This window comes from Dicentrarchus labrax, unplaced genomic scaffold (assembly GCF_905237075.1).
Source record: "Dicentrarchus labrax unplaced genomic scaffold, dlabrax2021, whole genome shotgun sequence".
In the NCBI taxonomy this organism is placed as follows: domain Eukaryota; kingdom Metazoa; phylum Chordata; class Actinopteri; family Moronidae; genus Dicentrarchus; species Dicentrarchus labrax.
The window spans coordinates 2,124,282-2,141,432 of record NW_026136712.1 but is presented as its reverse complement, the minus strand read 5'-3'; the positions used below and the strand labels follow the sequence as shown (position 1 = coordinate 2,141,432).

Below are 17,151 nucleotides of genomic sequence, written 5' to 3'. Positions count from 1 at the left end.
TCATACCTGAGGCGCAGCATTCTCCAGCAAAAGATAAAGACAAAATTAAACAGGCAACAAAAAAATAAAACCAAGGGTCAAACCAAACACTTTTTGTAGGAAGCACGTTTCACACACATTTCACAACCATTGCAATTTCTAGACAGTTGCAATCTGAAATTACACCATTAGATGCCACTAAATCGTACACTCACGTTAAGGTCTTTATCATTTTTTGCACCCCTCACAGCTTTCCTGTAGCACCCCCTTTTGGTCACTGAGCTCAACTGATTCATTTACACAAACTATTCAGAACTACTAGAGGGTGAAAAAAAAGCAGTTTTCTGGGGCCCGTGGGGGCCAGCACTATAACATTTTATTTTAAACAAATACTTACCTTCGTTATTGAAACAAAAAAACAAACATTTTATTTATTGTTGATTTAGTGAAATGTGGCCTGTTTCATAAAAAAACCCACTCTTCTGAAAATAGTATGATCTGACCTCATAAATGTACTGATCTAACCTAACTACTCTAACTTAATGTTGGAGCGGCTTAAAGCTGCAGTCTCATTCCCAGAGCGTCAAATACGGACACCTTGGGACCTTCTTTGTTCAGGCCCGGTGGATTCTTGTGACTACCATTAGGAGCACTAGGAGGAGCCAGAGGAACCTGATTGTTTCACAGATTATCTGTCTCGTGTACTACTGTCAGGATATAGTGAAAGATTCAGTGAATATTAGTTATTTTTATATAAGTTACCTACTGCAGCTTTAAAATCAGGATGCCAGAAGAGAAAAGAGGGAGAAGAAGAAGAAGCTTTAGATACTAACTGACAATAATGTAATGACCAACTTTGCTCAGGAAGCTGCACTAAGCCAGGCTAAAGAGGCCACCAGGAGGCTAATTTCACAGCCCCGGTCATGTGTCTGAGTTTATGCAGGAGAGAGCGCAGGCATGCATGGATATGAATAAAGCAGATTTGGGCCCTCTAACCAGACCTTTTCAGGGGCCCGGTGATGTTTGTGCAGGAACAAGTAACGGCACAAAAAGGTACAAGTAATTCATTTATTTACAGTTTAAGTACACAAATACAGTGGCAAATATAAATGTGAGAAAGTAAATCTTGCTGATCCGGTTGCTTACATAATTCAATAGGTGTAGAGTGTCTGACCAAAGAGGTCATGGGTCAAAATCAAAAAACTATTTATAGCATGAGCAGCAGCAGCGAGAATTAATTACAACAGGCATGGCAGAGTTATTCATCACAGCCAGTGTCGACGAGTTGAATAGAAAAAATCCCAAAACGCTGCTGCTGGAGAAGCCTGTGAAAACATGGACAGCTTTCCACTCAACAAAGAATCCCTCCAATAATTGTTTATGTAAGAGGATTCATACAGAACGCATTTTCCATGACCACCCTGCAGTTTGTTTGCAAAATGGGTGCAGGATCACTGAACGGCTCGTATTGAGAGCAGAAGTTGTGACGGTTCAGTTCAATATCACTGCTTTCTGTTCAACTGCATGGCTCTGAAAGGGTGGGGGGGCAGAATACTACACTTATGGCAGCCCGAACTTGCAGCAGCTAGGTTCCTGGACCAAGCTAAGAAGTCTGTGAATGTTCAGACCTGTCCCTACAAGGTCAGTTTAAACAAATTGAGAAAAACATTTACACATCAATATTACAAGTAATTCACAGCTTGGAAATCATACAAATAAGAAAGAAATATGAGAATGTTTATCTGTACACAGTGAATGGACATCTGGTAAAATGTGTCAATAATATGATGCCCTTGCACCCTCATAAAGTGCACTTCCTTTTGTACGGAACATTAGAAAGAGAACAGGGCTCATTGGACAGTACACCAGAGCCTGGAGGTGAACTGACAGAACAATAACTAATGGGTGAACACACAACCTCCTGCACCCAAGATACCAAAGCATACATTTGGTACATCCCAGGGTTCAACTAGCACTCGAGCTTCTGCGCCCGACTCTGAAGGCTCGCCTCTAAAACATGCAAAGAAGTACTTTCTTTTTATTTAATACAAATGGCTATAGGGTTACTGAAGAAAGCCGTCGATGAGTGGTATTAAAAACAGGAAAAGCGGCTGGTGGGAGGAGGGAATGAAAACTTCAAAATACCAATGAAAAGCATCACACTGCCAAAATAAACCTGCCCGTACATTTATATACAATGAAGAGCTGCTGGTTCAGCTTGATACATCTTACTGCAAAAGAGAGAGAAAAGCTGTTTTATTGATCAGGCATGTAAGTAGCAGACAGTGAAAATGTAGGGTCATCAATGACAACAAGTGTCCACAGAGGAAGGAGGAGCCAGTGGCGTTGTTTCATCAGTCAGTCAGTGTCCTGGAAAAGACTGCTGGGTTGCCATGTCTGCCCTGGACTGCACTGGAAGCACTGCCCATTCAGAATCTGGTGGTGGGGCAGTGAGGAGGGTTGTGCAAACGTCTCCTGAAAAAGTGGACAGTCCTGAGGTCCAACATCCCCTAAATGTTTTGGGGTGGGGTCAGACCAACACACAAACGGGAAGAGAGTGAAAGAGATTGTACAAGATTCTGAAGGAGGCAACAGTACTGTGAGCAGTCGTTCAGAAAGCAGTTCGTGCTGAGTCAGAAGCTGGCTTCCCATGGTAGCTGTAGTAGTAATTAATGGTGGTGGTAGTATTAGTATGTCAGATTGCTTCAGGGCTTGGTCCGCCAAGGTTGCATCGTAGGGGAGGGGGGGCTCATCGAGGAGCTAGGAGATGGAGACCAGCAGGCGGTACACCGGACACCATCTAGAGGAAACGCAGGACAGGAAGCAGGAGGGTCAAAAAACAAACATCTGTTCTAAAACAACTGGACTTGCTGAGCTTTCCATGCATGCTTCCCCCTTCATACAGTCTTTAAATTCACCTACAGGCAGACGTCACCTGAAACATAACAATATCCCAATACTTTCTAGTTTGGGCGTTTTTCAACTTATTTTGGGTGACATCTTAACTGGACTGATAATTCCAGCCCATTTCATAGAAAAACACGCTTTAATACTGCTGTGATGAAGGGAACAAGCTCTCGGAAGGATCATGAGTAAAGATTGAGGAGCGTAATGATTAGCGGCAGAGCTGTGAAGCAGCTGCAGGTGCGTTAGCTGACAGCCAGTGATGGGGAAATCGCTCACACTGAGCGTGGCTAAGCTGACGCCTCACAAAAGCACAGTGGCTTCTGCAAACAACACTGACAGGTGAACAAAGGCATCTGATGAAGGTTTTTATTATGGCCATGCCTGGTTACATCCAAAATACAATAAAGTCATCCAGATGGTATAATAACACGGCTGTGAGGAAAAGTCATTGTAAGGATTATATTTCAGCTAAAAGCAATATTGACATGTTACTGGTCACTGTTATTGTTCCTCTTCTCCTATACTGGCTGTGAAGAGATCCCACTGTACAGTGACTTTAAGTAATTGAGAAAATATCCAGTCTCTTAGCTAAAGCTATCATCTCTTTTCCACTGCAGGTCTTAGCAACCCATAACCTGAACCTATAGGGTCTAGGTTCTACGTTTTGCCTCATTTTCCACAGTGTTTACAACCAGAACATTTCAGATGTACGTCACCGACAACAAGAGTGTGCAGAGTGCAGCGCACTTGTGGGACCAAAAAAGTGACACTAATATAGATTTTCAAGGACGATTGATGTCAATATTGTTGAATGAACAGAAGAAGGCTTTAAGTTAAGGGGTTGTTGAGTTCCTGTAGTGGTAAAGGCCTACATGAGGCTTCAGCAGTCTGAGCTGGACAAATCAACTAGTTATCTTTATCCTGGTGGTCCTGTGTAGGTTTACTGCCAGGTTTTTATTCTGACAACAGACCTACAGTACATGCAACAACCACGAGATATATATAGAATTTTGTACTATGAAGGCAAGGAGCAAGGACTGATTTGAGTCATTTTTGAAGACATGCTTTCAGCCACAGCAGTGAGAAAGCTGAACGCTGACTTCCAAACAAGTAGCTTCATATCATGCAAGTGTTTATTGTGAAAAAAACAAGGAGGCAGAAATCTGAAGGTGAAATAATACTACACTGCACCAAGCAAGGCTGGGGGTGGGGTGGGGGGTTGTAGGTAGGGGAAATCCTTTAGGTTGCTACAGCTGTAGGCCTGCCATCTGAAAGATGGGGCCTCAGGCATCAAACCAACAGTGCAAGCAACAAGCCACAGGCACAGAGCTGATTAAAGGGGCATTACGTTAACCCTGAGTAAGCAATGAGGGAGTGACAGTCTGGATGATGCATTATCCACTCTAGTTCTCAGAGGACAGCTCTCAGTCAGTATCTGACTGTTCAATGAGACTTAGGCTGGTACGATGCGGCTATGACGTCATCAACAGCCAGGTAGGTGGCTGTGACGGTATTGTGTAATATGACATCAATAACTGGCCGTTCAAACTAAGTCTCATTGACAAACTTGGACGTCCAGCTCACTGGTGAATGACTGAGCATCTGCTGTGTGTTCAGCCCTGATTCCAGGTATTCCTCGTAGAGCTGCTGATCTAATCTCATGCCCATTTTGTGTTTCCTTCTTATGCCTCTTGTACATTTAGAGAATTTGTCAGATAAAATGGCAGACATTGGGCTAGAAGAAAACCATGCCAGAACCAGGACCAAACACAAGACTGAGAGGCAGGCCAGTGGAGAACTGGAGTTTAGACCTATGCATCCCTGGTGCTTTAGGGACGAGACTCACCCAGTGTTGCCGCCGTCACACAAGGACGTGGCGAGCGTCTACTTGGCGTGATGCTCGTAAGGAATGCTATTCTGAGGTTGGGGGAAGGGAGAGAGAAGGCCCAATATGTCAGAACCCAGTTAGAACCCACATCCTGCACCAACAGCACAACTGGAGGAAACTGGCTGAATAGCAGCACTTCACTTGTCTCTAACAAGAAACTTGAGGCTGGTGTGCTGTAATAGATGAGACTTTCTTGTGCAGCTCCAGAACTGAATCCTGCGTTAAGCACTACACTATGAAGTAGCTAAGTAATGACTTCCATGAAGACAAAGTTTAATGAACTTTACAATGTAATTCTACCTGCTATTGGTTACTATAAAGCCTAAAACAAACTTCCTCCTGCGTATTCAGAACAGGGCTTCTAATTTAGGCCTACCCTGGGTCGAGGTGGAATTACCTATGTAAAGACTTTCTTCTTTCTGCCCTCCTAGGGGTTAGGAGACATAAGAAGAAGGCAGTTGTGTCTCAGGGGTGTCTTGTACCTGTGAGGTGGACATGCGGGAGGTGTCCTGCCGTCCGGTTAGATCTGAGGAAGATACGTTGACAGGAGCACCGCGGTGCAGTCGCATGCTGACCTTTCGTTCGCGTTCCATACCGGACACTTGTCGAGGGGATGTGTTCGCTGGAGATCACAGACCAGAAACAAAGAACACCATCAGCATTGTCTACTTCTGAGGGAATAGACATGATGATAGAATTCATAAATGCTTCCACAGATTTGCATAGTTTTGATTAAAGTACTAGAGTTCTTATAGTTTCTTTTGATTAAATTTTTTTTTTCCAGACAGACAAAATAAGTGAAACTGCATTAGCATTGAGTTTTTCTTGACAATACAGGGCAGCACTTGCTCACAAACAGTGGTCAGCATTAATGTGACACACTGCATCGGCTTAATTTGGTGGTTTGGCTGTTCACACCACAGCGGAGCCGAGTAACAGTCTCTGGCAAATGGACTACATTTTACTACAGTTTTCCTCCAACTGCAACATTAATTTGACCACAGCCCACAAGAAACACTTACCACCTCACCTGTTAGCCTTTTAAGTGTTACAATTAACATTGCTGTGCATGTATTTCTCAACCACAACAACAAATGCAAATGTGATCATTAACAGGCTGTTACACGTCGATAAGTCTACAGCATTTCCACTGGAATCTGAGAATTCCGCTCTTGGCCCCCGAAAAAATTGACTGCAAGTTGCTAAGTCTGTTTTTAAAAGTCATGAAGCCCTTCCCATTAAACTGATGGCATTACAGTACTTGTATCAGGATCATGCCAGACAGACAGCTGCTGTAGAGTCCAGAGTGGCAGAAGAAGGCTGGAGTCAACTGACCTGTGTGTGAGGTGGGTGTTAGTGGGGTGGGTGGGGCTCCTTCCTGGGTTCCCCGTGGTCGTCCTGATGCAGCAGGTATTCCTCTGGCCCCTGGGTTCCTGCCATGCCTCAGCCTGTCCTCCCGGTCTCGGCGTTCTCTCTCTGCTTCCTCTGCCGCACGGTTAGCTCCCTGTGTACAACAATAAAAAACAATCAACAAAAACAAATGGCTACTCGCTGGTGGCAAGCTGCAACTAACCATTATTATTATTATTATTATTATTATTATTATTATTATTGATTACAGAGCCGATTTGATAGATTAACCAATTCATTGTTTGATCTATAAAATGCAAATAATTGTCCATCCCATTATCGTGTTTTGTCTAGTATATTATTTTAAATATAAAATATAGAAAAGCAGGAAATCTCTGAATATTTGAGAAGCTGAAAACAGCATTTCAGTCTAGGGCTGCACAATTAATCGAAATATTATCGAAATCGTGATATGGCCACGTGCAATATGCAAACCACAGGCACTGTAATGTTTTCATATAGGCAAAATGTGACAAACAGTGCTGCAGAGGTGCCGCAGAGGTGCCTTGGTCTACAAACCTTGTTCTCCAGATTTAGGAAAACATGTTTGTTTGGTACAGACCCCTTAAACATTTCATCATGATTTTTTTAGGGGTGACAATTATGCAAAAATATGCATTCCCACATAATCATCAATCGCAACTGTCAAAATAATCTCAATATGTTTTACCATATTGTGCAGCCCTAATTTAATCAAAAATTACTTAATTGGATATCTGATGGATATATACTTAATGGACCCTCTCCCCTGCTTAAATGCAGATTTATTTGAATAAATAAATAAAAAACAATTTCCTCACCATGAGTGAAGGCAGGTATCTACAAACACCATTAAATATATATAGTGTAACTGGTGTTTCAGCTCCACACAATTCAGACATTATGATTAGTACTCACAAACTTGAGCATGTTCCAGTCAAATACATAGTCGTAAGAGAAGCCCTGTCTGTGGAAGAGGTTCCTGAAGAGCTGCCGTAAGTATGAGTAGTCCGGCTTGTCATCGAAGCGCAGGGAGCGACAAAAATTCAGGTAGGTGGCAAACTCAGCTGTGACAAGGAGAAAACATTTCTGGGAGTGATTGACTAATACTGGTCAATATGCAATTATGAAATCATTTTAGAATCATTATAAATGAAAAAAGATAAGGACTCACAGGGGTATCCCTTGCAGAGCACCTCAATGGGAGTGGACATTTTCTTCTCACTGATACGTTCATACTTCTGCCTCTTGGTAGCAGCCTTGAGACCTTGCCAAGGCAGCGAGCCCAGATTAAAATACATGAGAACGTAGCCCAAGGACTCCAGGTCATCGCGCCTTGACTGCTCTATGGAGGCAGACAACAGGCAGGGAGAAGGATGAAGAGAATAAACTTCAAATGTACTGTCTAAGATGTGCAATAATGTGTTCATGTCACACAGGCTTATTCAGTGCTTTTTTTTCACTTATTTTTTACCAATGCCCAGATGTGTGTTGATTGAGGCGTAGCGTGCAGTGCCAGTCAGGTTCTTGTTTTCGCGGTAGGGGATGTGCTGGTGTGTGCGAGCGTCACGGTATTTTTTAGCCAGTCCAAAATCAATAATGTAGACCAGGTTGCCCTTTTTGCCCAGTCCCATTAGGAAGTTATCAGGCTTCACATCTCTGTGGATGAAGTTCTTGGAGTGAATGTACTCAATGCGACTGATCTGCAGTGGAGAAAAAGAAAAAAAGAGACAAGTTAGGTCACAACACCATGTTAACATGAGGACACTTTCCACACACTCACCTGCCGGACATGGGTTTGAAGGACCCAGTCTTGGTACATGGGGAGGCAGCTCTACCAGGTAAGATACCAGGGTGCCCCAATAAAAAGGCTTCAATCTCTGAATCATAAATAGTGGTCTGACTTGAAGTCAAAAGGGCACCATTTTCTTTGCATGCACCAGAAAAAGAAAAATGATGATAACAATACTAACAAGTAAACTGTACATATGTCTCAGTAAAGTGCCCATAGAAACATTGAAACCCTTTCTGCTCTCATCTGCAGCTGCTCTGGGTTAATGGTAAACAGTTTGATGGATGTGGAATGTGTGTGTGTTTAGTGAGTAGGCAGTCTCACCATCTGATCGGCGAGCAGCAGCACTGTCTTGAGGCTGAACTTGCGGGAACAAAAGTTGAAGAGATCCTCCAGGCTGGGCCCAAGCAGCTCCATCACCATCACATTGTAATCACCTTCTGCTCCACACCACTTTATTGTTGGAATGCCAACTGCAAAAACATAAAAAATACAGTTACAATAGTAAGTATGTTGTAGTCAGTCTCTCTCCCTCAGCTTTGTTTGGTGACTCATGTGGATCACTAGCTGCTGAAGCTATGTATGTATCACATTTACATGGAGGAGGAAGACAAGCGGTGGGTGGAAGGAAGAGAATCGACGAGGAATATCATTACAAAAAAGCAGAAAGAAAAAGAAGGAAAATCATTGGACTTTGTATGACTAGAGAAGTGATTATTTTTTTATGGATAGAGAGAGGAAATGATGAGGAGATAGAAAGTGAGAAAACTAGGGCTGAAAGAGGAAAATTCCAGCACGTGAAGATACATCACCTCCTCCTTGCATCATCTTGTAGATCTTGCTCTCGATGTGGAGCTGGGGGTGTTTGGTCTTCACACATTCCAGCTTAATTGCAACCTCCTCGCCAACTGAAATATCTGTGCCTGGAAAAGGACAAAAAATATACATGGTGAGTTTAAAGGATCAGTTCAACAAAATAACAAAACCTAGTAGCATTTGAATCCTGGGCCACTGAAGCAAGGACTCAGCCTTGTTACATAGGGCACCCCTCAAATGTATATATTAATGAAATTAAAAATGTATTAATTGAAATTATATGTAATTTATTTCCTCAATAACACAGCTTCACAGGGCAAACTTGTGCCAACTAGTCCAACATAAAAATGAATAAAGCAAGGAACAGACAGATAGGTGATTATAATGGAACTAGTCAAGGCCCATCTCTGCCCAGCAGGAAATCAAAACACACTTAAAAGCCACTTCTGCCCTGGCTTTAGAGGGGAACCATACATTTCTAGTTTTAACCTAGTAGAAAATGCCACAATGTTAAATACGGTACAGCTTAAAGATTAGTGAAAGGACACCTGATGTGACTGCTGCTATAAAGTATTGTGCTGATACAGAATGCAAAGTTTGGGACAAATCTGTGGGAGGTAAACCAAACCAAGATTTGCTGTCCTTTTCTTATTTCCTTATCACATCTTTTTTGACAGCTGTAGAGCTCCCTCTTGTGCTAAATACGTTCAAGCACTGTGGCTCCCTCCTTATGTGCAGGGCTGTATGTTAAAATGTTTTGGTGCTGCAGAGGTTGAAGGTTTTGTAGCACAGACCACAAAATTGTAGAATGAGCATAAACGTCTGTTTCCATCTCTGAAAACAACCAAAAGTGGTGCAGTTTATCACTTAAACAGGAGCGTGACTGCCAAAAGACATTAATGCTGCAAACGGGGCACATGCATACAAACCTTAACAAGAAAGGGACATTACACCTCTTGCTATACAAAACATCCATATATTACACTTCAAATGAGCAGTACCAATCTCAATAAATACATACATTATTACTTATATTAAATTCTTATTGAGAAAATCATTTTATGAACCCACTATTGTGAATTGTATTGAATCGTGAGTGTATCATTAACATCCCTATTTATCAATCATCAATCTTTTTCTTTTTTTTAAGTATTTTTTGGGGGCTTTTATTGCCTTTATGATAGAGACAGCTGAAGACAGACAGGAAAGGGGGGCAGAGAGAGGGGATGACACGCAGCAAAGGGCCACAGGTCGGATTCGAACCCTGGGCCGCTGCAGCAAGGACTCAGCCTCGGTACATGGGTCGCCAGCTCTACCCACTGAGCTAACCGGGTGCCCAATCATCAATCTTTTTATACATTAATATAAGATTAGAGCTAATGTTTGATTTTTGGTCTCTCTGGTATAACCATGCACTCTTAAATCATATAATGAAGTGAATACAGCAGTAAAGGGAGACCTGATAAAGAGAGCCATCATTTAGTTATTTCTGATGGTCCCTCTCAAGAACATCAAAGTCTTTTTACAGGTCTTGGGCCATACAACTATATATGTGAAAAAAGATGTGGAGTTAGAACAGAGAGATGCTACTAGACCTCTCTACCACTCCTCATCCCTGCTTGAGGCTACGTTAGCCCGCAGCACAATACCTTGAATCTGTTGTTGGTGGATGAGTTGCATTGTGTGGAATGCAGGCACCAGGTTTTGACAAGTAAAGGGAACGCACAGGATAAAAAAAAGACAGTATCTTCAGTTCTACTGCATTGATTATTTACTTTTTTAAAACCATCCATCAAGAGTCTAACAGTATTATTGGAGTGCTGAGCAGAGTACTCTTTACACCTCCATGTGCAAAAAAACATGTTTGATGATTCGTGTGTGTGGTTACATAAAACCAACCTCAGTAGTAACTACAAGGTTAGGGAATCATGGCTGACTAGAGCTTTTCCCTCTTTGTCTGCTTGCGCACATGCACGCACAGACACACACAGACACACACACCTGTGTCCAACCTCAGCCTTACATTCTCTCAAGACGAGGGAAAAGTGCTGACCCAAAAGGATATGACTGAAGCACACAATCTGGGTACACTGTCAATGTTGGGGTAGACACCGAGTTAAGGGGGTCAATTTATGCTTTAGTGGTTCTTTTCACATTTCAACTGCTAATAGCACAATAAACTGGTGTACTGAATACATTTATGAATAAATAATGTTTAAAGAGTTCGGTCTAGACCTACTCTATTTGAAAAGTGTCCTGAGATAACTTCTGTTATGAATTGGCGCTATACAAATAAAATTGAATTGAAAAATTTAATGGAGGCTCTGCACTATTCGTGTCCAACATGCCTGTGAGCCAGTTGCATAATACCGGGGTCCCTCAGACTGACACACCTAAATGGAATGAAGACATTCATAATTGCTTTTCTTGCTATAACATGTCAAAATGTTTGCTTTAAAAAAAGACCTGTTACCCATTCTTCAACGCCCCCCAGGTCCAATGAGGGACAGTCATATACAGGCTGTTTATATTTAGCTGTGGACAAAATTAAACTACATGGCCTTAAAAGGCACATATTTCCTATGCTCTGTGGAAACAAACTAATAGTTATAAAAACTATTCAGATAAATCTTTTGTGGTGAATTTCCTCTCATGGTGTCTCCAGCATACAGTCTTATATTGATTTCCTGATTTATTTTGAACAAGGGGGACAAGGAGGAGCCTGCGTCTTTCCACTCATTCCAAAATACTAAGCCTGTCACCCTGGCTGAAGGCTCAACTGGCCCGTTGTATCCTCCACAAAAAAAATTAACTGGATGTGTGGAAATAGTATAGATTCCAAAATACAGAACAGGGAGATGCGGTGTATCTGTGATGCATTAAATATGTGTTTCTTAACAAAATGTAAGGTAAAGGGATTCAAGTATTTTTTAGTATTAAGCATAGTTTCATGATTGTCATATCGTGTATAACAATTATTTTGGCCAAAATAACTGACATGAAATCTTTATCTTTGATAAGCAGGAACAGCTAAATATAGCACAGTGTTTCCTGTATGTTGATTTTGGAGCGGCGGCCCCCGACTGTTAAATTTCTGCCGCCACGGTATCAGAAATGGGGCAGACGCACAATGTAGTCACGGTTGCCTTTTAAATGATCCTGCCGACATAATGCACCCCCGCTGGCTGCCGCTCACATTGCAATTTAACAACAAGTAGAACTATTCAGAGGTTATTGGGGCTGTCCAGTTTAACTCCACATACTGTTGTGTTGATGGAGCTTATTGTCAAAACGTTCGCTTTCTTCCAAGTCGACTATTAAACTAACAGCTTCACCAAAAACGTCACCGCGGTGGGTCCGTTTTAATTGGACAACGTTCAACTTGTCAGTTCTCAGCTCAACGTCCTGATATCAAACATCTGGAAACATTAAAACAGTAAATATATTTGTTTGTGTCGCAGAGAAATGTCAGTTCTGTTTCATACATAAAACGTTTGCTGGCGTGACGGGACGGGACGAGGGCGTGACGGTGTTCGGACGGGCCTGCCCCCACTGTTAAAAAAAATCCTAGAGGAAACACTGTAGCACTTTGCTCTGAATTCACTGTCCATCATTTTTGGAATTATGACTCATGATATACAGTTTCTTGAAGTGATGATCACACACAATTGTAATACTGAATCTTGATAGTATCAAATACAGCGTATCGTCCCAGCCCTGCTGCTTAAGGCATGTTTCATTCCCAGTTATACACAATGTTTATGTTTATGATGTGAATGTGAAGAGTGTTTTTGGACAAGAGGAAACCCCCATGGAGCAGGCCAGGACATTTGCCCTTATCAAACTAGTTCACAAACATACAAACCTGGCTGGATGAGGCCCTTCTGGACTGGCCACCATAGAGTTACATAGTGGGGAGCCGCTGGTTCTTTCAATGATATTCTTAAAGTCCAACTGAAATGAACCAGCCAATAAACTAAAACAAAAACACCCCTTTGAGAAAAAAAAAGAGAAATTTGTGTTTTATAGTTCTTGGTTTCATGATGGAACCTCAACAACTCAACAGAATACTGTATGTTATCTGTCTAGGTAGATTGAGACCCTCTTTCGATACAGCCAATCAAATCTTGATAGTCAGAGTATATGGTCACGCTGATCCAGACAGCAGCCTGCTAAACAACACAAGAGCCACAATAACAACAACAACAACCCACATTAGCTTTCCTGCTAAACCAGGGGTAGGCCACCTGCGGCTCTTTAGCCCCTCTCCAGTGGTTCCCTTTGACAAACTGAATTATACTGAACCATATATAATGCCAACATATATAATGGCATATACCGTATAACCATTATTTTTTAGCATTTTCATCCATCACTGTTGTATGCTTAAAGTGATTCTTACATTCTCCAACTGTAAAGGTGTGTATATATATGATCATGACCTAAGATCATGACATTAATACAATGAACAAACCCCAAAACACCTTTGACTCTTTAAATGGAGATATTTATTTTTTCCAATGAAAAACTATTGGCAAGCCTCTCAAAAAAAAAAAAATAAAGGCCCCTTGAACTGATGCAAATACATGAATCGGGATTACAAACGGAAAAAGTGCATTCCAGAAGTTAAAAAAAAAGAATATATATAGAAAATTGATGCACTGACACAAGTTAGATTCAAACATTTCTATGTAAACACAATCAAAAAAAGTGCATTCCTCAATAACAATAAATAAAATGTGCATAATGCACTGACACAAGTTACACTTGTCTGTGTAAACAAACTGAAAAAGTGAATTCCATAGTAACAAAACATTAAGTTTAAATTATTTTGGCTTATGGTTCCATTCAAATTAATACCTTTTCACTAAAGTAAATGAGCTTCAGTTGTTTTATCGAGAGAGAGAGGGAGAACGAGAGAGACAGAGAGCGAGAGAGAGAGAGAGAGAGAGAGAGAGACTCCGTCAAAGCGATGGCTATGTTTCAGGTGACCTATCAGGTTTGATGTATTGAAGCTCGTGCTACTCTTACCTCCTTGTGGAACTTGCTTGGAACATTTGTTACAAATAACAAGCACCCTGTCTTCTTCAGAAACTTTGAAAAAGTCCCACACAATCAACGCCATGTTGTCTGTTTTCAAACGTAAGCACGCTGTGCTGCATTCACGGTGTGATGGTAATTCCCTGTTCCCACGTTTGCTAGTCGTTCTTTTGGCGTTTTTAAGTCTGTTTCTATTGTTTATGTGTAACATGTGGAAAAATACTGTGGATATCAATTCAAGTCAGCAACTACCAAAATTATGACTGAGTTAACAAGTTATTTTCGACATGAGGGGGTATTCTTGCATTTTCCCAGTCAGAAAGAGTTTTTCTGATTATGCCAATGTCACGTGAACACAGCATTCACTGCAGGCCATTCAGGTCTCATAGTGGGAGCGGGGCACTGCTGTGCTGACAAAATTATATATGTTATCAGGGCTATTCGTCATGATATCGGACTTATCGGAATGACGTAATAATTTCCTGTTATCGGGCCGATAATTATCGTACACCCCTAATTTCAAGCACAAACAAAACTCTGTTCAGTGTCTGTTGTAAAACCGGACTAGCCTAGAGAAAATGCAATCAATCATCTTACTACAACAAACCGGCAGAGGTTACCAACAAGCCCACCTTCCTCAAAGGGGAAGGCTCAGCTGGTAACACACAGCTACCAGCACAGTGTGGGTACAACAGAAGACTTTACTCCACTGCTGAAAATAAATCCTCAAGGAAACTCTGAAACTGATGCTAAAGACCTGTCTTATTTTCTCTATTGTATATTCATTATTGCTCTATTTCTACTATTGCTTTAATAAAGCATTAATAAAGTATTTCCTATCCGATCACTCGATTAATCAATTGAATATTTACTTACTTAAATCGATAGCTTTAACCCTAGAGACGAGACGTACACAAACAAACTTCAACTGGCCATTGGCTTCAAAGCCTGGCAGTCTTCCTGGGGGGCTTCACTATTTTTTAATGTTTCCAAACACCATCAGTATCAAACACCACAAAGTGACTGACAACAGTTTAATCTTCACTATCCATGTAGGTAACAAATTGTTTGTGTGTGTGGATATCCCTCTGTCACAGGTGTATGGTGGCATTTGTCCTTTAGACAGTCCACGTCTATTCTACCACTTCACAAAAGGTGACTCCAACCAGCTGATGTTATCCAAAGAAAACAATGTTTTTTTGTTTTGTTTATCTAGTTGTCATGAACTTAGTAACTGCTGGGTGCGTGTGCTGTGCCAAACCTAGTAGGTTTGTGGGACAGACCCCAAGTTCTTAGCTCAGGTACAGTACAGTAACTATATAAATCCCTTTCCAACACACATGCTTTGGTCCAGAACAGAAAGGTCACGTCAACATCTCTTTAGGCTCTGTGACCAGAGGTCAATCCCTCCCACGTGTAGTCATGACATGGCAAAATTAAACTCACTCTTGTAAATAACTATTATCTCACAAGTTTCAAAAGCCAGCATATCAAAGACTATTGTGCCTGAGAACAAGATTTTAAAAACAGTATACCCAGTGTTTATTTGATTACAAACATTTCCCATGACAACTCACCAGTAAATCTTGGTTGGGTTGTAGTTGGTACACTAGTTCCTGTTGTTCTTGCCTCTCAGGCATCAGGGCAGAAACTGCTTCACCATAAAGCTACTGTCATCTTCAGAACTGGATTTAGCTGACAGAGCAGGGATCAAGCTAGCTTTCAGGCTACTTGTCTATTTAGGGGGCTACTTATTTTCCCAGCTAGAACGACAATCATTGGATTTTATTCAACTCTTGCCTGTAAAATGTCAGTGGTGACTGTTTAATGTCTCAGTCAACTCGAACCGTGTACTTGCTGGCAAACAACTGCAATTAGCTGAATCTACTCAGCTTAAGTACTGTACTAGCGGTTAGATGACTGTATTAGGGGTGTAAGAAAATGTCAAAAACTATCACATTGCGATATATATATTTTTCTCATACTGTATCAATTTTCTAAAATACTATCAATATTTCTGTTTAAACCCCCAACTGCTAGATAGCAGGGTTGTAAACGGAGGGATGTGATGTTGGCTGTTACAGGGAATATGGTAAATAGAAATGCATATCTCTCTGTTCTGGTTGCATAAGAAAGGGAGCTTTTTTTTAACTCAGATTTTATGCATATGGTGCTGTATTCTTTACACTATGAATTTTCCTTAAATTTATTTTGTATTAAATCACAATATATCACCTAGCTTACAGGGCCGCAATATATCATAATATATTGACTCGTAACCGTAAAAAGTATAAGTATTATATCCATGGTGTCTTGGTCAACTCGAACCGTGTACTTGCTTGCAAACAACTGCAATTAGCTGGATTTACTCAGCTTTGTTCTGCTTAAGTAACGTTACTGTACTGTAACGGTTAGATGAGTGTGTATACTTCTAAAGATTAATTTAAGCCAGCAGTAGAGGCTAAGTTTTTACTGGCTTTATGTAACATGTCAGTTAAACAAGCTAGCTGTCTTACCTGAGTTTTCTATAGAACCTGCAATGACACAAACAGGTTACGGTATTTTAACTCACAATGGCTTGTTTTGTCATTTCAGCAAGGTTAGACAGCTTACAGTTAACTCAGCAGACAGACGGAAGGAAAAGTAACCATTAGCTGGCTTGCTGATGTACACTGAGGTTAATACGAACATGACATGAACCCAATGTGATATAGACTCGGTATAACGTCCAGTTAGTGAATGTAACGTTACGAAATGTTTTTACTCACCTAAATAGATGTCCCCGAAGGATCCACTTCCGATTTTTCTGCCCAGTCTGTATCGGTTCCCCACTCTCAGCTCCATTTCGCCGTTAGCTAACGTTACGTCTGTTGCTTCGTCGGTACCTTCTTGGAAAGGAACGTTTCTTATCCTTATAGTTCAGCTCCTAACCTTTTGTTTACGCTACCTCGGCAAATATTCCACCTTGCTTGACCGGTTTACAACCCCCTTAATTCACACTCCCCCGTCCCCCAGAATCCTTCTGTAACAATACAAATTTCACCATCCCTTTTTTATCTTTCGGAGGAACGAACACCTATAATATCGATATCGTCCGATAGTGTGAGACGCGTAGTTTATGTCCTCCGTATTTTGGGGGTCATTATTACCCAAAAAGAGAAGGATGGAGACGGATTTCGCCGATAGACTTAACCCCGGTCGTACGCAGCTTCACTCCACTGTCGGATTTTTCCTCCGCCGTGAAAGCTGTCATTTGTTGGTGACGTCACTTCCCCTAGCAACTGCAGGCAGATCTGGAAAAAGACCCGAAAGTGTATATGGCAGAATCCAAAAGTCGGTC

General features: G+C 41.4%; 1 protein-coding gene and 1 long non-coding RNA gene across 3 annotated transcripts in view; both read right to left on the bottom strand.

The window, feature by feature from the left end:
- LOC127372931 (uncharacterized) overlaps positions 1-17,151 on the bottom strand; it is a 44,939-nt gene that overhangs the window by 1,842 nt on the left and 25,946 nt on the right. The window lies entirely within an intron of this gene.
- Positions 1,034-17,063, bottom strand: csnk1db (casein kinase 1, delta b). Of its 2 annotated transcripts, XM_051416816.1 has the most exons (10): positions 16,580-17,063; positions 8,768-8,878; positions 8,280-8,428; positions 7,638-7,866; positions 7,338-7,508; positions 7,082-7,230; positions 6,110-6,278; positions 5,257-5,396; positions 4,733-4,803; positions 1,034-2,779 (listed from the first exon to the last, which is right to left on the bottom strand). In XM_051416816.1, the coding sequence occupies exons 1-9, from the start codon at positions 16,653-16,655 to the stop codon at positions 4,771-4,773; spliced, it is 1,227 nt and encodes a 408-aa protein (XP_051272776.1). In that variant the 5' UTR covers positions 16,656-17,063; the 3' UTR covers positions 1,034-2,779; positions 4,733-4,770. The 2 variants fall into 2 exon arrangements, with proteins under 2 accessions (XP_051272776.1, XP_051272775.1); XM_051416815.1 differs by lacking the exon at positions 4,733-4,803 and having other exon boundaries at positions 16,580-17,062.

Coding starts and splice junctions, on each gene's coding strand:
- csnk1db (XM_051416815.1), bottom strand. CDS start 16,655: ATGGAGCTGAGAGTGGGGAACCGATACAGACTGGGCAGAAAAATCGGA. Junction 7,509..7,637: donor CAACACACATCTGGGCATTG/GTAAAAAATAAG, acceptor CTGCCTCCATAG/AGCAGTCAAGGCGCGATGAC. Junction 5,397..6,109: donor AACACCCACCTCACACACAG/GTCAGTTGACTC, acceptor TGTGATCTCCAG/CGAACACATCCCCTCGACAA.